The sequence below is a fragment of the Heterodontus francisci genome, chromosome 24 (genome assembly GCF_036365525.1).
Source record: "Heterodontus francisci isolate sHetFra1 chromosome 24, sHetFra1.hap1, whole genome shotgun sequence".
Lineage (NCBI taxonomy): Eukaryota > Metazoa > Chordata > Chondrichthyes > Heterodontiformes > Heterodontidae > Heterodontus > Heterodontus francisci.
This window is the reverse complement of record NC_090394.1, coordinates 30,607,114-30,627,503: the sequence shown is the minus strand read 5'-3', so window position 1 is coordinate 30,627,503 and position 20,390 is coordinate 30,607,114. Positions and strand designations below refer to the sequence as shown.

Below are 20,390 nucleotides of genomic sequence, written 5' to 3'. Positions count from 1 at the left end.
CTGTTTTAAAATTAGGGGTCACCCTTTTAGGACAAAGATGAGGAGAAATGTTTTCTCAGAGCTGTGCGATTTTGGAACTCTCTGCCTCAGAAGGTGGTGGAGGCGGGGTCATTGAATATTTTTAAGGTGGAGATAGATAGATTCTTGTAGGGCAAGGGAATCAAAGGATATCGGGGGTAGATGGGAGCGTGAACTTAGAAACACAAACAGATCAGCCACGATCTTATTGAATGGTGAAGCAGGATCGAGGGGCCGAATAGCCTACTTCTTCTCCTAATTCATATGTTTGTAAGATTGATGCACATGCACCCCCAAGTCCCTTTGTTCCTGCACACTCTTTAGAACTGTGCCATTAAGTATATATTGCCTCACCCCATCCCTTCTGCCAAAATGCATCACCTCACACTTGTCAGTATTAAATTCCACCTGCCACTTGTCTGCCCATTCTGCTAGCCCATCTATGTCCTGTTGCATGCAGTTTGTATCATCCTCACTGTTTGCCACACCACCAAGTTTGACATCATTAACAAATTCTACTCTGTATTCCAAGATCCAAGTTATTTATATATAGCAAAAAAAGCAGTGGTCCTAGCACTGACCCTTAGGGAGCACCATTGTCTACCATCCTCCAGTCTGAAAAACAACTATTTATCGCAAGTCGCTGTTTTCTGTCGATAAACCATTTTATTTTATCCAATAGGACACTGACCCTCCTATTCAATGAGCCTCAATTTTGTTAACCAGCCTTTTATGATACTTTATCAAACTTTATCTTTAGAAACGTTTGAGAAGAAAAATAAAAGAACATATTCCTGATTCGATCAGGAATTGCAAGGAGTTATGACATGGGGCCCAAGGAGAATGGAACTGGTCCATGCAGATTCTCAACATGAATCTAAATCATGGATGGGACTGGAGGAAGCTGGCAGCCCATTTACAAACCCACCATTAGACAGACAGCTTATCACTTAAGACAAATGCCTTTTCTTTTGTGATTAATGTATACTATGAGAGTGTAGAGGTGGCTTGTAGCAGTGGACAGGATTAGATCTGGTGAAATAAAATCACACAGTGGCTGCCAGCAGAGCTAGACTTGTGGTTTCCATTGCACAGTTCTCTTTCGCTTCTTGTATGATAGTGTGTGTAAGTGGCTTAAGTCTTAGAAATCATTTGTACCGCAATGATGTTTGAATCGAATTTAACTAATTGAGGCCCAAGAGAATGGAATTGAGGGGAGAAGAGTAACAGGACACTTGTAATCCTTCTTCATTGACTGACACACACACACACACACACAAAACATAAACACCTAAACTTTTTAACCAATCGACAATGCTGCCCTGTCTGAGATTGTTCCTTTAACAACCTTGGCTGATCTCACCTCACTCTGCTTACACTGCTGCTCAGGTATCTGGGAACTAGTAAATTAAAGCCAGTGGATAAAGCTGGTAGCAGCATATTCCATCCATAGTTGGACACTGAACTGCTCTGGAAGGAGTATTCAAGCTCCCCAAAAACTATATTAGTACAAGAAGCTATACAAATGAAAAAAGTCCTAATTACAGGGTTTGGGAAAATATACTTTTGAACCACTGTGTGCTTTACTTGACAAGATCCAATTCTATCCACTGTTACAGGCCACCCACATTCTTAAACTTGATATTAATCTGAAAAGCCAAGACACAATTCTTATTTTTTTTTTATATCTCACTAAAAGGTGCCCACCCTTCCTAGCCGGCCATCTTCTGTATTCCCATGGCATTCTATCACTTAGCCTTTGCCCCCCAGCATTTCCCTGTTGGGTGTTAAGATAGCTGGAACCCAAGGCTAAGCAAAGATGCTTAACTAAAACAGGAAATGATGGAAATACTCAGCAGATCAGGCAACATCTGTGGAGAGACAGAGTGTTGACATTTTAAGTCAATGGGCTTTCATCAGAATTGGAAAAAAGTTAGAGATCCAACAGGTTTTATGCAAGCACAAGAGCGAGGATGGGGGAGGGGAGAAGAGAACAAAGGGGAAGGTCTGTGGTAGCGTGGAAAGCAGGAGGGATTAAATGAGAAAAGGGATATGGTGCAAGGCAAAAGGAGATGGTAATGGAACAAGTAAAGAAACAAAAGATAGTCTAGAACAGCTGTAAATGGGAAACGTAGAATCATCATCAACAGCCGCTGTCTGAAAAAATGAGGGCAGCAGTTATGACCAGAAATTGTTGAACACAATGTTAAGTGTGGATGGCTATAAAGTGCCTAACTGAAAAATGAGATGCTGTTCCTTGAGCTTATGTTGAACCTCAAGGGAACGGGGTAGGTCACCGAGGGCAGAGAGGTCAGAGTGGAAGTAGCAGAATTAAAATCATAAGCAACCAGAAGCTCAGGGTCACATTTGCGACTGAATTGAGGTGTTCTGCAAAGTGGTCACCCAATCTGCGTTTCGTCTCCTCAGTGCAGAGGTGACCACATCATGAGCAGCTAATGCACCTACTAAATTGAAAGTACAAGTATTCTTTTGACTAGGCACTTTGTAGCCTTCCAAACTCAATGAGATTAACAATTTCAGACCATAACAACTATTCCCGCAGCTGTTGGTGATGATTCTGCTTTTCCTCCTTGAGACACTAATTTGCTTCTTTAGTTGTTCCATTACCACCCAGTTTTGCCTTGTACCATCAACCCTTTTTTCATTTAATCTCTCCTGCCTTCCACTCTATCACAGACCTTCCATTTTGTTCTTCACTCCTCTTCCCCACATTTCACTGGCTCTATAGTTGCTTAAAACCAGTTACATCCATATTTTTTCCAGTTCTGATGAAAGGTCCTCAACCCGAAATGTTAACTCTGTTTCTCTCTCCACAGATGATGTCTGACCTGCTCAGCATGTTCAGGATTTCCTGTTTTTATTTCAGATTTCCAGCATCCGCACAGTATTTTGCTTTTGTAATTAAAGGCGCTTCATGTTTCCTCATTGCAGCCTTTGAAATACTAAAATGATGGCCCTGATCAAGAGGCCAGTCATCTCATAGTGAGCTTAGTTTCACTTCAAACATTTTGTTGTAATTTGAGCTGCAATTCAAAAACCAGTTTTCATTTTTCCTGCCAAACTTCCAATTACAATAATGCAATTTCTGCCAATGTATTACTGCATTCCAGAAATGTCAGTGTGTGCGTTCAGTGTAACAAACGTGATGTACTTTGGCACATCTGTTAAATGCAGTGCTGCATTTTTCATTTGATTACTCCAGAATGAAGCCCACAGTGATTTTTGTACAGATCTCAACGATCCCTTCTGGGGAAATTTGGTACCAGTTAGTAGTACAAGATTGAATGAAATTACCATTTTTCTTAATTCACTGTAAGCACTATAGCAGTGATTATAGACAGTTTAAGTGTTATCTTCATACCTAGCTTCCTGTAAGGACTCTACTCCATTCTTTGTTTTTCCATCTCCATCACATCTGTTATGATGATGTAACTGTTCATACCAGCACCTCTGATATGTTTTCCTTCTTCCTCAACCAAGGATTACCCCCTCACTGTGGTTGACAGGGCCTGCAACTGTGTCCGTCACATTTCACACACTTCTGTTCTCACCCCTTCTGCTCCCTCCCAGCGCCACGATAGGGTTCCCCTTGTCCTCACCTTTCACCCTACCAGCATCCATATTCAATGGATCATCTTCCGCCATTTCTCCCACTTCGAGCTCTCCGAAGGGACCATTCCCTCTGTGACAACTTGGAAAAAGAACCCGACCCGAACCACAGCGGACCCGAGCCCAACCCAGCCTGAGTCCCTCCGATTTTACCCCGAGCCTGACCCAACCCAACCCAACCATCCCTTTACTTACCTTCCTGACATCGAACCTGCAGGAAACTGCAGCGCATGCATGATGACATCATAGCGACATCATTCGCTCACGGCGCAGATTCAGTTTCGTCCCAGACTCCCAGCTCAGGTAAGTTTTTTAATTTCAATACTTACCAGCAGAGCACTTACTGTGTGTATCCGGCCCGACCCGAGCCCGAAGGCCAGACCTGGAAGAGGGGCCCTACCTGGACCCGACACATGTCGTTGGATCCCGTCGGGTTTGAGTTGGGTAGCAGGCCTTTACAACCTGGTCCATTCCTCAATCACCTCAAAACCCCCTCCTCTTCCCATGGCACCTTTCCATGCAAGGGATATTCAGTATTTAGGAAGGACAGACAAAAAGCAAAAGGCGGTGGAGTTGCATTGCTGGTTAAAGAGGAAATTAACACAATGGTGAGGAAAGATATTAACTCTGACGATGTGGAATCTGTATGGGTAGAGCTGAAAAACACTAAGGGGCAAAAAAGGTTAGTGGGGGTTGTATATAGACCCCCAAACTGTAGTGGTGATGTTGGGAATGGCATTAAACAGGAAATTAGAGATGCTTGCGATCAAAGAACATATGTAATTATGGGTGACCTTAATCTGCATATAGATTGGGCAAATCAAATTAGTCACAATACCGTAGGGGAGGAATTCTTGGAGTGTATACGGGATGGTTTTCTGGACCAATACGTTGAGGAACCAACTAGAGAACAGGCCATCCTAGGACTGGGTATTGTGTAATGAGAGAGGAATAATTGACAATCTAATGGTGCAAGACCCCTTGGGGACAAGCGACCATAATATGATAGAATTCTTCATCAAGTTGGAGAGTGACGTAGTTGATTCTGAGACAAGGGTCCTGAATCTTAGTAAAGGAAACTACGAAGGTATGAGGCACGAGTTGACCATGACGGATTGGGAAACGTTACTTAAAGGGATGACGGTGGATAGGCAATGGCAAACATTTAAAGAGTGCATGGATGAACTGGAACAATTGTTCATCCCTGTCTGGTGCAAAAGTAAAACGGGAAAGGTAGCCAAACCATGGCTTACAAGGGAACTTAGAGATAGCATTAGATCCAAGGAAGAGGCATATAAATTTGCCAGGAAAAACAACAGACCTGAGGATTGGGAGCAGTTTAGAATTCAGCAAAGGAGGACCCAGGGATTGATTAAGAAGGGGAAAATAGAGTACGAGAGCAAGCTTGCAGGGAACACAAAAACTGATTGTAAAAGTTTCTATAGGTATGTGAAGAGAAAAAGATTGGTAAAGACAAATTTATTATGGGGAATAAAGAAATGGCTGACCAACTAAATGCATACTTTGGTTCTGTCTTCACAAAGGAGGACACAAATATATCATACCAGAAATGTTGGGGAACACAGGGCTTAGTGAGAGAGAGGAACTGAAAGAAATCAGTATTAATAGAGAAATGGTGTTGGGGAAATTGATGGGATTGAAGGCCGATAAATCCCCAGGGCCTGATGGCCCTAGAAAAAGTGGATGCATTGGTCGTCATCTTCCAAGATTCTATAGACTCTGGAACAGTTCCTACAGATTGGAGGGTAGCTAATGTAACCCCACTATTTAAAAAGGGAGGTAGAGAGAAAACAGGGAATTATAGACCAGTCAGCCTGATGTCGGTAGTGGGGAAAATTATAGAGTCCATTATCAAAGATTTTATAGCAGAGCACTTAGAGAACAGTGGTAGAATTGGGCAGAGTCGGCATGGATTTACAAAAGGGAAATCATGCTTGACAAATCTACTAGAATTCTTCGAGGATGTAACTAGTAGAGTTGATGAGGGGGAGCCAGTGGATGTGGTTTATTTGGACTTTCAGAAGGCTTTCGACAAAGTCCTACATAAGAGATTAGCATGTAAAATTAAAGCGCATGGGATTGGGGGTAGTGTATTGCGATGGATAGAAAATTGGTTGGCAGACAGGAAACAAAGAGTAGGGATAAATGGCTCTTTTTCAGAATGGCGGGCAGTGGCTAGTGGGGTACCGCAGGGATCGGTGCTAGGACCCCAGCTATTCATAATATTTTTTAATGATTTAGATGAGGGAACTAAATGTAATATCTTCAGATTTGCAGATGACACAAAAATGGGTGGGAGGGTGAGTTGTGAGGAGGATGCAGAGAGGCTTCAGGTTGATTTGGACAAGTTGAGTGAGTGGGCTAATGCATGGCAGAGGCAGTATAATGTGGATGAATGTGAGGTTATCCACTTTGGTAGCAAAAACAGGATTGCAGATTATCTGAACGTCTATAAACTGAGAGAGAGGAATATGCAGCGAGACCTGGGTGTTCTTGTACACCAGTCGCAGAAGGTAAGCATGCAGGTGCAACAGGCGGTAAAAAATGGCGAGAGGATTCGAGTACAGGAGCAGGGATGTCTTGCTGCAATTATACAGAGCCTTGGTGAGGCCACACCTGGAATATTGTGTGCAGTTTTGGACTCCTTATCTGAGGAAGGATGTTCTTGCTATAGAGGGAGTGCAGCGAAGGTTTACCAGACTGATTCCTGGGATGGCAGGACTGATGAATGAGGAGAGATTGAGTCGGTTAGGATTATATTCACCGGAGTTCAGAAGAGGGAGGGGGGATCTCATAGAAACCTATAATATTCTAACAGGACTTGACAGGGTAGATGCAGGAAGAATGTTCCCGATGGTGGGGGAGTCCAGAACCAGGGATCATAGTCTAAGGATACGGGTTAAACCTTTCAGGACTGAGATGAGGAGAAATTTCTTCAAACAGAGAATGGTGAGCCTGTGGAATTTGCTATCACAGAAAGCAGTTGAGGCCAAAACACTGTATGTTTTCAAGGAGGAGTTAGATACAGCTCTTGGGTCTAAAGGGATCAAAGGGTATGGGGCGAAAGCGGGAACAGGCTACTGAGTTGGATGATTAGCCATGATCATAATGAATGGCGGAACAGGCTCGAAGGGCCGAATGTCCTACTCCTGCTCCTATTTTCTATGTTTCTAAGGGTAGGAGGTGCAATACCTGCCCTTTTACCTCCTCTCTGCTCACCATACAAAGCCCTAAATACTCCTTCCAGGTGAAACAGCGATTTACCTGTAATTCTTTCAATGTAGTCTACTGTATTCGCTGCTCAAAATGTAGTCTGCTCTACACTGGAGAGACCAAACACACATTGAGTGACCACTTTGCGAAACACCCCCATTCACTCCTCAAGCACGACCCTGAGCTTCCGGCCACCTGTCATTTTAATCCTCTATCTCACTCTAACCGCTTTGTCCTCAGCCTCCTGCAGTATTCCAACCTAAGCTCGAGGAACAGCACCTCATCTTTCGATTAGGCACTTTACAGCCTTCCGGACTCAATGACTTTAACGATTTCAGACCGTAATCTCTGCCCCTAGTTTTGAGAGTTCTGTTTTACTATAATTTTTCTCTTGTTTTTGTTTTCGGATGGAAGTTGTTCATCATTCTGCCATTCACACCTCCTCTAGAGTCATAGAGTTAGACAGCACAGAAACAGGCCCATCGTGTCCGTGCCAGCCATCAAGCACCTAAACTATTCTAATCCCATTTTCCAGCACTTGGCCCGTAGCCTTGTATGCTATGGCATTTCAAGTGCTCATCTAATTACTTCTTAAATGTTGAGGGTTCCTGCCTCGACCACCCCTTCAGGCAGTGCATTCCAGATTCCAACCACCTTCTGGGTGAAAATTTTTTTCCTCAAATCCTTTCTAAACCTCCTGCCCCTTACCTTAAATCTATGCCCCCTGGTTATAGACCCCTCCACTAAGGGAAAAAGTTTCTTCCTATCTAACCTATCAATGCCCCTCATAATTTTATATACCTCAATCAGGTCCCTCCTCAGCCTTCTCTGCTCTGAGGAAAACAACCCTAGCCTTTCCAGTCCCTCTTCATAGCTGAAATGCTCCAGCTCAGGCAACATCCTGGTGAATCTCCTCTGCACCCTCTCCAGTGCAATCACATCCTTCCTATAGAGTGGCGACCAGAACTGTACACAGTACGCTAGCTGTGGCCTAACTAGCGTTTTATACAGCTCCATCATAACCTCCCTGCTCTTATATTCTATGCGTCGGCTAATAAATGCAAGTATTCCATATGCCTTCCTAACCACTTCATCTACCATATTATAAAATATATTATTATATACAATTGGTTATTCTTGCGAATGTCCTGATGAGTGCAAAAAGAAAAGCTTCGACAACATAGGAACATAGGAGTAGCAGTAGGCCATTCAGCCCATCGAGCCTGCTCTGCCATTCAATACGATCATGACTGATCATCCACTTCAATGCCTTTTTCCCACACTATCCCCATATCCCCTTATGTCATTTGTATTTAGAAATCTGTCAATCTTTGCTTTAAACATACTCTTTAAACATGACTGAGCTTTCACAGCCCTCTGAAGTATGTCTCTATTTTCAGCAATATTTAAGGTAATTGGCAAAAGAACCAGAGGGCAGATGATGAGACTTTTTTTTAATGGGCGTTGTTCTGATTTGGAATGCACTAGCTGAAAGGATGGTGGAAGCAGATACAACAGTAACTTTCAAAAGGGAATTAGATATAAACTTGAAAAGGGAACATTTGCAGAACTAGAGAGAAATTGCAGGAGAGTGAGACAAATTGGATAGCTCTTTCAAAGAGCTGGCACAGGCACAATGTGTTGAATGGTTTCCTTTCCTCTGCTGTATGATTCTATGATAAAGCCCCTCTCCAGCCCCACTTCACAAATAAAACCAGTTTCCCATTCCAAGGTATGGAAACAGACTTACAGGGCAACCCCAACTAAACAGATTCAAACACAACATCCTAGAGTTAAATAAAAGGACCATGTACTTTCAAATTTCTACAAATTTCTAAAGAGAAGAGTCTTTGAAAAGAGCGCTATTTTTTAATATCAACTAATCTTCCTACAACAGTGACTACACTTCAAAAAGTACATCATTGGCTATGAAGCACATTGGGAAGACCCGAGGTCATAAAAGATGCTATATAAATGCAGGTTTTTTAAGTGACTCCTCATTCAGAACACTAACAAGTAGTCATAGGGTCTCAAATAAGAGGGGTTTCAAATCCAGATGAGAAACATCAAATAATTAAAGGCACTAAGTTCAAGTTTTGTTGCAGAATTTTTACCATTTCCGGAATTTCCCAATATATAAACTGGTCAATAATTCAGAACAAGCCAAGGTCACTGAAATGAGGATTGAAGTATTAAAAATCAGTTAAGTTTGAGGTGTACAGTGAGCGTAGCTCTACAGGGATCCTACTAACAGTTGATACATTGAAAAGTGCAATATGTTCAACCATTAAATTTATTAAAAAGCAACACTTCTAAATGATTTAATTTGGACAATAAAGGTGAAACAAAAATGTCCACCTGAAAAATGGCAAAATGAAATTTTAAAAACTGAAGATTTTTCTTCGTCACATTGAATGATCACTAATTCTATCTGCAAATTAACACGACAGGGAAAACTTTTGCTGAATATTCAGCTTGAAAGAAAATTTTTCCTTCAAGTTGCTGAAACTGCGAACTAATAATGGGACAGTGAGATCAACAGTCTATATCCTTAACCCATTGGATTTGAAGCCAGAGAAAGAAACAGGAACAAGAGAGAATGAAATAGGGTGAATTAGAGTCAAATCAGATACAGAAAGAGAGGGAATGAAAGAAAGATTGGATTAAGAAAAAGAGAAAACAGAGAGAAAGAAAAAGTAATAACAAAATTAAATATTAAAACTTTAAAAACCTCCAAGAACAATTCACTAAATACAGGAATGAGACTTCACACATTTAATTGTTCCCATTCTGAGCTGGAGAGGTTGAGTGGAACATAAGCCTCCTCATTAAAAAGATACTTATAAAGTTAAATTTCATTCCTAATTTTCTGCAGACTTTAATTAGCAATTAATCTGCCAATCGAACCACTTCATGAAACTCACGGAAGGTTGAGGACGAGCTGCTGTTCTCGTGAAACTGACAGTGAAGCAGTGCAAATCATTCAGAAACATGTGGCAGTTCGTCATTCACGGGGAATCTCTTCCTTGTGACAACTTACAAATTAGTAGTGGCTAGTGCCATTAAGCTCACTGTTATTTTGGCAGCAAAACCTGGGCCAATGTGTTTCAGGTTTACTGGTCAGAGTTCTTTTGGGCCTCCTTATCTCGAGAGACAATGGATACGCGCCTGAGGTGGTCAGTGGTTTGTGAAGCAGCGCCTGGAGTGGCTATAAAGGCCAATTCTGGAGTGACAGGCTCTTCCACAGGTGCTGCAGAGAAATTTGTTTGTCGGGGCTGTTGCACAGTTGGCTCTCCCCTTGCGCCTCTGTCTTTTTTCCTGCCAACTACTAAGTCTCTTCGACTCGCCACAATTTAGCCCTGTCTTTATGGCTGCCCGCCAGCTCTGGCGAATGCTGGCAACTGACTCCCACGACTTGTGATCAATGTCACACTTGTGATCAATGGTCAGAGTACCTATTGCAATATGGTTAGAACAAAAACCACATTGCTGCCATCTTGTGGATGAACCATTCAGTCCATCTTAGCTTACTCAACCAGCAGCTCTTCTCCCCTTCATTTCATCCAGTTGTTTTTGAAGATGGGGATGATTGTTGTGATTTTAAAAGAGAGTGAGACTGAATCATTTACAATGTCAGCTAGCACAGGGGACCAGGAAGAAAAGTTGGGTGATCAGCAGTGTAATGAGGATGGAGCAGGAGTGGGGTCTTATGGATGAGATGAGCTAGGAGATGGTATAAGGGGAGATGGGAGAGAAACAAGACAGAACATGAGCTCAGGGCTAGGTTGGTGGGGGGTGGGGAAGCAGCCAAGGCAACTCAACAAATGGACTCAGTCTGAAGTCTCCCTCTTGTTGGAGGGGGCAGGGGTGTTGGCTTTAAGAAGATGGTTGATATGAGATGACAGCGTTATCGGGATCTTGGAGCAATGGATAGTTTTGGCAGAGAAAATGAGGGCCAATAACACTTGATGTGGTGCAGCCAGGTCTGGTGATGGACAGCTGAATCACTTATGCACCAGATATGCTCAAATCGGTGCACTTTGGTCTTGTGACCAAAGTGAAGGCATACTGGGGTGGGGTGGTGGTGTGGGGGAGGGGGAGGAGGAGGAGGAAACCAGACTGGGAAAAAGTAAAGGTTTAGCTCGGGAATAGGGCATCCAAACAGGAAGGGGTCAAGTAAGTCAACAGTTTCAGAAGTATTGTCATATATGGAAGGACAAAGGCTCTGCATTTGGGAATTTGAGACTGGGAGATTTTTTTTTCTTTCCCAGGGCAGATGCAGAAGGAAGTGCGGGTGCAAGTGGGAGCTGGATATGTGTGATAAAGGATACAAGGAAGTGGTCAAGAAAAAGGGCCTCAGGAAATGGCAAAGTTGAGGAGGTGGCTCTGAATATGGGTAGAAGAGCTTATATTATGGGAGTGTTTTAGAGAGGACAAGAGCAGGAAATTTCAAGAAGGGGCGTAGGGAGTTGCGATGGAGATTGAAATCCCTGACGATGACGTGTCACAGAGGCTGAGGTAGGATGTTTTGGACAGAATCTCAGGATGGGGTTTGAGGGAGGGTAGACAACGAGGACTTTAAAAGAGATGAGAAGAGTAGAACAAGGTGAAGTATGTGAAGGAGGAAAAGGAGACAGAAGAGTAGGGATAGAGACCAAGGTGTGATTTGGTGACAGTCACACCAGCACTCCAGTGTCTGAGTGGAGCATACGGCGAAAGTATAGTCAGGTGGCAAGGCTTCAGTAAGGGGAAAGGTGTCCTAAAGTTGTGCAATACCAGTTTGCTGTAAAAATTCCTATCCATGCACAGAAACTGTCTACAATATTTTGGTTTGGTTCTGGGATACTGAAACACTTGGTGTGGTCGCTAACAATCACCAACTCTGTAACTGGCATTGCGTCATTTGCATCTGCAGCTTCTTGACTGCCCATTGGTGGTAGCGAACCTGTACAGAAAGTCTTATGCTCAACTTCACACTTTAACTTGCTACTTCACCAGGATGTCACACTATCTGAAGTTCCATAGAATGTACTGTACACTTCACTTCAGTCTATTGTCCCCTTAATGTTCTCTTAAAATTAATATAGTTATGGAAATGGGTTATTTAGATGCCTTTGGAACTGCTCCCCCACCCTGGGACTGTTAGGCCATGGTCCATGTGTACATTAAATGCTTACAACAACAACTTGCATTTACAAAGCGCTGTTAACCATGTAAAATGTCCCACGGTGCTTCAGATAAAGATTATCAAACACAATTTGATACCGATTCACATCAGGAGATACTAAGACAGACAACCAAAAATGTGGTCAAAGGGGTGGGTTTAAGGAGCACCTTAAGGAGGAAAGAGTGGGAGACAGAAGGAGAGGTTTAGGGGGGGAATTCCAGAGCTTAGGGCCCAGCCTGATGAAGGCACAGCCACCAACGGTGCAGCAATGAAAACTGGGAACACACAAGGCACCAGAATTGAAGGAGTGCAGAGATTTGAGGGTTGCAGGGCTGAAGGAGGATACAGAGATAGGGAAGGCCGAGGCCACAGAGAAATTTGAAAACGAGGATCAGACTTTTAAAATGGAGGTGCACTCGATCAAAATTCAGAAAGGCTAGGAAGGTCCTGGGTTTGATCCAGGATCTAGGTAGATGAAGCTCATCTCAGCCAGGTCATCAGCAGGGACGGTGTAATTGGCTGCTTCAACCTTGAGTTAGAGAAGGGAAAAGTCGTCCAGGGTTGCACCTGATCATTGTCAAGCTAGTGAAATGTGTGCTTGACATCAGATGAGGAAGGGATCGTGCTCAGCTTTTAATCTCTACCACAAACAAATAGCCTACCCAAACTCACTACCATAGGCAGTAGTTGAGATGAACAGTATATATGTATTTAAGGGGAAGCTAGATAAACATAAGAGGGAGAAAGGAATACAGAGTAATGCTGGTTGAGTCAGATGAGGAAGGATGAGAGGAGGTCCCTGTGGAGTATAAATGGTGGCGTAGACTGATTGGGCCAAATGGCTGTTTCCGTGCTGTACATTCTATGTAATTAATAAAGAATTATCATGGGGTGAGTGGCGGCTTTGGACCAGTTCCAGGAACAATCAATGTCTTCGGGAGAGTAGGAGAGGGACAATATTAATGGCAATGGGAAAATCCCTGGCTTCTGACATTCCATCACGGTCTGGAACATTCAGGAGGATTTAACTCAGAAATACTCCAACTCAAATTGTAAGGAACCAAGAGCCTCCCTTCCTCTAGGTGATATCATCCTGGCTATAATGCAAAATACTCAGCTAATAAATTCTAACCCACTCAGACCATCAGAACTAAAATCCCAACTGTCCAAATCGATACTGACTCTTAATACAGGAATTCACACTGCCAAATGAATGTTACAGGGCACAGCATCTTCAGGAACCGCTGCTATTGTCCCTGATAACACCTCAGTGAATGTAAATCATCTCATCTGAAAACCAAATGGGGCATTAAAAATCAATGTTTCTAACTGCTTCAAATTTCATGATAGATATTTTCTTTGTGACAAAGGAACAAACTTTCACTTATATTATGCTTTTCATGACTGTTGAACGTCCCAAAGTGCTTCACAGCCAAATGAAGTAGTCACTGTTGCAATGTAGGAAACACAGCTGCCAATTTGGACACTAAGGTCCCACAAAATTACAGAGATAAATGATTAAATAATCTGTGTTACTTATGTTGGTAGAAATATATTGTCCAAGACACTAGGAGAACTCCCCTGCTCTTCAAATAATACCATGAAATCGTTTACGTTCACCTGAGGGAACAGACAGGGCACAGTTTTAACATCTCATTCGAAAAATAGCACCTCTGATAGTGCAGCACTCCCTCAGTACTGGAGTGTCATCTTGGATAATGTACTGCAGTCTCTAGAATGAAGTTTGAACCTATGACCTTCAGACACTAAGGCAAGAATGCTATCAGTGAGCCAAGACTGGCACCTAAATTAATCTTTACTTCTGTTACAATTCCTCAAACAGTGTTTAATAGATGAAATTAACTAGTCATCTTCTTCATTCTTCACAGGTTGAAAACTGAAGTGTTGTGATTTTCCTCAACTCAATTTCCTGAATCGAAGGCCATAGATTACAATTCAGGATACAAATTGGCTACATTACAGCAGACACAGTACACTGCTGAGTAAATCAATCTACGAGTGAAGAGTGTTGCTACAATGGCTTTGCAAGAAACACTCCTTAATGCGACCCATCTCTCAGATTACTTCAACTCTACCCACTCTCTGTCAGACGATGGCAATTCCACAAACATTCTTTCAGGTTTTGACAACTTCACAATCATTGAGATTATGAAAGCACAAGATTTAATCTCAAAAAGTGTTTACATCTACAGCGTGTTTGGACTTGTGGGACTCCTAATGGGCTTCTTCATCCTAGTCATTTATATTGGAAACTACAGAAAGAAAAGAAAATTCAAACAATTTGACATTATTCTATTCTCCCTGACAGTGGCAGATCTCTCACTCATTCTTTTCTCACTTACTGATATAGTCAGACCAGAGTTTGTAGTAACCACTCCTCTTGGTTGTGCAGTCCTCTCATTTTTCTTCAATGTCTTCTACTTCTACACGGGATACATTCACATCGTGATTTTCTTCTTCTTAGTGTGTGACCACATGGCACTGGCGAGAAAAGCACTGAATAAATTACTCATCTCCATCCTTGTTGCAATGGGCCTAAGCATCCTCTTCTCCATCCTGGTCACGGCGCTAATTGGAGCCGGACGAGAGCCAAGCGAATCAGTGAACTGCCATGTAGACCCACTGGAGGCCCCAGCAGCGTACAGCATCGTCAAGTTTACCTTTGGATTCCTAATGTCAACGCTTATCATTATGGGCTTTATCCTGAATTTCCTAATTCATTCCACATGCATGCAGAATTCACAGGACCTGCAAGACTGCAGGAAGCGTGTCCATCCCCACCGCGTTTGTCTGGCGTTGGTCACAGTAACCTTTATTTGCCGTCTGATTTATAACATTCTGCTTCTCCTCCGACCACAAAAGGTTAGAAATGATTATACCTATCTCAAACACGAGTTGCTGGTGATTATTGGAGAGTTGTTCATGTTTTCTGGGAGCAGCCTGTGCCTGATATTCATCGTAATTTTTCATGAGATGACGAAAGATGCGGCCAGGGAAACCCTGAAGTGCATCACCGAGCCCTGCTGGGGGATCAATGCCAACAGAAACCACAATGTCATGCTTCCCAGGATTGAGATCAAGGAGAACCATGAAGATTCTGCTTCGCTCGACTGAAGTACTTTACACCCAGGGAGGAGAGCATTCTCTAACAGCCAATACAACCAACTTGCAGTGACAAATTCTACTGCTTCATTCTGTCCCAATAAAAACATCTTCAGTTTTTTTTGAAGCAGGATTCCATCCCTTTTGACTTGCTTAAGTGGGGCAAGAACATCTCCAAGTCCTTTTCAGGGTTGGGTGACCTACCCCCTATCTCAAGCCTCTGGAAGCAACTACAGTGAGTACATGACAGCAGCCTAGAGGTGACTTTTCTTGACCTTGTTGGGAAGTGTTTCACCAGTAGACAAGTGAAGAATGGAAAATCTGAATGTGGATAATCAGCAGAACAGGCAAGTTATGAACATGGACTATTAATGATGGGGTGGGTGGGGGTTTAAGCAAGAAATAGGCCAAAGAACACAGTATTGATCTATCCTTTTAAGTCATGTGGCAATAGCGAGGATCATTCTTTTCTTCAGTCTAGAACCAAGAAAGTCATTGCTTTGATTTTCTGTTCTACACATCAAAATAGGTTTAGTTGCTATAAGATGTTTAAACAGCTTGAACAAATCAAGCTGCAGAATGTAGGTTATAAGTTACAAAGCAATAGGTTCCATGGAATATCAAATCCTAAAACCACAGGATTTGGTGCTTCTTTTCACACCCTATTTACCAAGGAGGCCACAAGTTATACAACTTGCACGCCATAGTAGCTCCGAGGCACATGGACTGGAAAAAAGTATCCACACTTGATTCGAACTGGCAATAAATCTACAGAGCAAGTCCTGCAAATCTCACCGACAGTCATTTTAATTGATGGCATTACATTAAGAACTAACATTAATGAGCTGTTAAACAACACTTGCTGTGCGGAGAGACAAGGTTCTGCATTTTTTTTTATTTCTTACTCAAGAAATGGAGCATTGCTGTAACCATGGTGAATTGGAAGGATGGGCTGAAGTAACAGAATTTACTAAAAACTGGCCTGATACCCAAGCCTGCTTGTTAAGAAGAAGCAGTTTCTAGAGTTACGAGCTTGCAGTACAGCTCTTCCTCTAACCAAAAAAGTTTAAAACCTTTTCACCCTCCTCAATGAAAAAAGGTCCGCTTCTACAGTGTAAGCACTCTTCAACTCCAGAACCACAGCCGCCCAACACGATTAAGTGTGCTGTTAAAGCCCATTGATCCAGCGATTCCACTGCAAAGTACTGAGTGGAGAGATGAACACTTTGTTAAACTTGTGAATACTTGTCAATGCAGAAAGAGCACAAGAAGTTAGTAGTGATTGCACTGCAGTCGAGTAAACAGCATCTGCCAGATTGTGAAGTGATTTCAAAGCCCATATAATTCTGAGGATAAAAACAAAAGTGAAAGACCACCTGAATACATATCTACAAATAAAGTGTAAAGATCAACTTGAAAATCACATACATTCATAATATATAAAAGTGATGAAACCAACTCCCGCAAAAATTAAAACTTCTTTCCTTGAATACCTTTGTTCAGATCTTAAAGCTAAATGCTGAGGTTTCTTGGATTATAACTCCTTTCTGACTGTGTATCTTCTGAAGGATGCTAAATGTAAAAAGTTCAGTACTATCTTGAAGGGAACAAAATTGTTCACTGTAAGTGAATTTAGTAAATGCATTAGTTTGGTCTAAAGCACTTAAAAGTATCAAATTAAATTGCCGCTTGTGGGCTACTTAAATTTTGGGGATGTGACATAAAATGTCACTAAGTCTTATGCAGACTATTCAAACATCTGTGAAGGAGGTAGACTTATCATAGGAATTGCTGGATGAAAAAGGAGCCAAGATCCATCTACTTTGCCTTCTACTATCATGGTAGTTACAGGTTATGATAACAGCAATCAGTCTCCACCCATGAGAATATAACAGACACAGATATGACGTGAGGCAAACCCCCCCAATGGTGGAGAGGTTTAGGAACCATTGGTCCAAAGTCACATGTTCCTCCCAAGTACGCTGCACTTACCACATGTCATGTCTCAAATTACTCATATATTGTATACTAAAATATTATCAGCAAACTTGATGTCACAGTATTATACAAAGTGTTTTTTTTTTGTTTATCATATGTAAAATCAAGACAAGAAGAAATAAGGATATTTAACTACAGCCTACGGGTCACATCTTGGCACGAAAGGGCCTGGCAAATGGCCCAGGAAGCTTATTTTATTTGCATTTATTTCGCTAATAGTAATTATAGAATTACTGTGTAAAGAATGTGCACTGTTAAAAGGCAGTTTTAATTTGTGTGCATCAGTGATTCCTAAATGTACTATTTTTATAAAGTACTTACCTCCTGCTTCCTTTCCCAATTTAAGTTAAAAACCTATCAACCGAACAGCAAAGACCAACAGTGTTTATTCTTCCAGCCTATATTTTTAAACGTAGTTTCCCATTAACTCCTGACTATGCTAAAACATTTTATATTTTCCTCTAACAAATTAATTTAATCAGGATAAAACAAAAGTTGTGACTCTGCAGAGTTCATTTAGTTGCCGGAGATAAGAAGTCCTTTTTTTAAAAAGAAAGCTTTTCCCAGCACTCCACTGTAATGTTGTGACAACCAAAGAAAGGAACATCAGCAATGAATCGTTGTTACCACAAGGTATTGTTACATTATCTCTTGCTACATTAAATCTGGCACAGGTAGCCAACTGGACCCCTACTACTGATTTGAAAGCCTTTATGTGAGTGTCAGGAACAAGTTTATACTCATGTTACTGACTGATGACTCAAGCTGGTTATGAAGGCCGTATCTAATCCGTGAAGGTCCCATATTCGATCTTGCACTTAGGCCTGTGCTCAGTTCACTGGACAATTAACTTCAGCACCTTGGAGTTGGGGCGGGTAGAGGTGGTGGGCGTGCGGTGGTGGGGATCGAAGAGAGGGAAATTATCTAGGGTAACACCTCTATTGTTTCATGTCACTCATAAGTCCAAACAACAGCCATAATTACTTAATTTTAGTCAGGCTTTGGTCCTTAACATTCTTATCTCCTCTGACTTCAAAATAGAATTCCCACATCTTCTCCATTAGTAAACTTGCTTCAAGAAGCTTCATTTCCTCTGTTGTGCTGAACACTGTCCCTCATCCCACCTCCAGCTCCACCTCCATCCCCACCGCAACTCTCTATGAAGCCCAAGCCCACCCCAAACTTAAATATCATTCCCTGATCTAATGAGCTTTTCTACTAGCAGACTCTCATTCATCGACAAGATACAAGAAAAACATCAGTTCAATACTTGATCTTCTGCCTCCAGCTGGCAAAATCTGGTATATCACGATGAATCTAATCTTTCTTTTGTTTATTGATTTTATTGTGTGCTGCTCTTTATTCCCTTAAACTGAAAATAAAACTTCTGATATTTGCTTCCTCCTGCCTATGTTCCTATTGTGCTGAAATCCAGACTCATCGACTCCAGCTCATTTTTCCCAGGTCCACAAAATCATGGAACTCCTTGCCTCACTCAGTCTTTCCTTCCTCTGACAATCTTCAAAATTATGAAAGCCAAGACCCGCATCACCTAATCATCACAACCTCTTTTACTTATTTTCAACAGAACACGCTTTAAATTAGAAAACTCAATTCTATTCAAAACTGCAATACTCCCAGCTGCACAAATCTCAACCTTTGAATTATGCCCAAGTTATAATGTAAATTAATGAAAATGGGCAACAAAGGCGTCAAATCCTTCAGTGATTAGAAGCAGAAGTGCCATTATATTTTGTTATTTGTTTCTGCCTAGCTGGTTTCACACTTTTGTGTATGTCTCTCTTCCTCCATCTATTCCCCACTCTGGCCGTCTTACTTAGTGCATTATGGACCTTGGCCTTCCACCATTGCTTCTCAGTAACAAAACAATACAATACAATATTGTCCTGGATACAAACCATTTGATGGCTCTTTGCAGAAACAAAGTTGTGAACTGAAGTGTCACACAGCACAATCCAGTGGCTCGAATAGAATACTACAATAAATATAATTGCTTAGTATGTAGAATGTCATTACATTTCCACCCAGTGGCAAGGATTGCATACTACAGTAATACAATATTTCACCACATTCAACTTTGAAATAGTTTTCCACTAGTACACATCGAATAACTAGTTCTAAACACATCTACTTAGACTCGAAATCGTGCCTCCTAGCTATTATAAAGACTACTCCACCTTCACATTGTTTGCTTCCAATCTTGGCTCAACTCCAACTCTGCTGAAACCCTTATCTGTGCTTTCCTCATCTCCAGACTAGATTTCTCCAAAGATTCACCCTACTTGAACTCCACCTTGTGCAAAAACTTCACCATTTGCATGTTGTCCTGCACTAAATCTCAGTCACCCCTGTTCTCATGAACATCCACCGGCTATTCATTATCTAGTGCACTGAATTCTTGCTCACAAATCTTTTCACAGCATCACCCTACAATACACCTGCATCTTCATCTAGGCCTAAATTCCAGGATGCATCCTTCATTCCTCCAACTTTGTTCTCCTGTACATGCCTCCTTCATTCTGCAAATCCACTGTACTCCCTGGAACTCCCTCCTTAAACTCTTGCTACTTCGCTACCCTCTTTAAAAGCTTCCTGAAAACCATGCTCTTCTACTGTTCAATGTCTGTTTCTCCACACTGCTCTACTTTAGGAGCAAGACCTAGGAACCCTCTTGAAACAACTACCATCTTGGGCTGAATCAAACTTGCTGCAATCTATATGACCCCCAAGCTGAGCTTCCCAATCACAAAGTCCGCCTGCTGCCATCTCTGTATCTTGGCCTGCTTCCGCTCCAACTCAGACATCTGCTGCTATTAAGGTATTCAAGATCCTTAAAGGATATTAACAAGTTGTGTCCCGATAAACTGTTAACCATAGCACCAAAAATGACAGCAACAATTTGCATTTATATAGCACCTTTTGAATGTTCCAAAGCATTTCATAAGAGCATTATCAAAGAAAATTTGACACCGAGCCACATACGGAGATATTAAGATAAGTGACCAAAAGCTTGGTCAAAGAGGCAGGTTTTAAGGGCATCTTGAAGGAGGAGAGATATGTGGAGAGGTTTAGGGAGGGAATACCAGAGCATTGGGTCTAGGCAGCTGAAGATATGACCACCAATGGTTGAACGAATAAATTCAGGGATGAACAAGCGGCCAGAATTGGAGGATTGCAGATACCTCGGAAGAGTATAGGG

At 41.9% G+C, this 20,390-nt stretch overlaps 2 protein-coding genes across 4 annotated transcripts in view; one reads left to right on the top strand and one right to left on the bottom strand.

Annotated features, from left to right (window-relative positions):
- Nucleotides 1–18,571, top strand: part of LOC137383279 (uncharacterized) — a 32,431-nt gene extending 13,860 nt beyond the window's left edge. Inside the window, exon 2 of the mRNA XM_068055840.1 lies at nt 13,939–18,571. Coding sequence (XP_067911941.1) covers nt 14,087–15,184 — 1,098 coding nt within the window. The 5' untranslated portion in view covers nt 13,939–14,086 and the 3' untranslated portion in view covers nt 15,185–18,571. The remainder of the gene's footprint in view (nt 1–13,938) is intronic.
- Nucleotides 1–20,390, bottom strand: part of LOC137383282 (uncharacterized protein C7orf50 homolog) — a 393,434-nt gene that overhangs the window by 212,023 nt on the left and 161,021 nt on the right. The gene's annotated exons all lie outside the window — the stretch shown is intronic.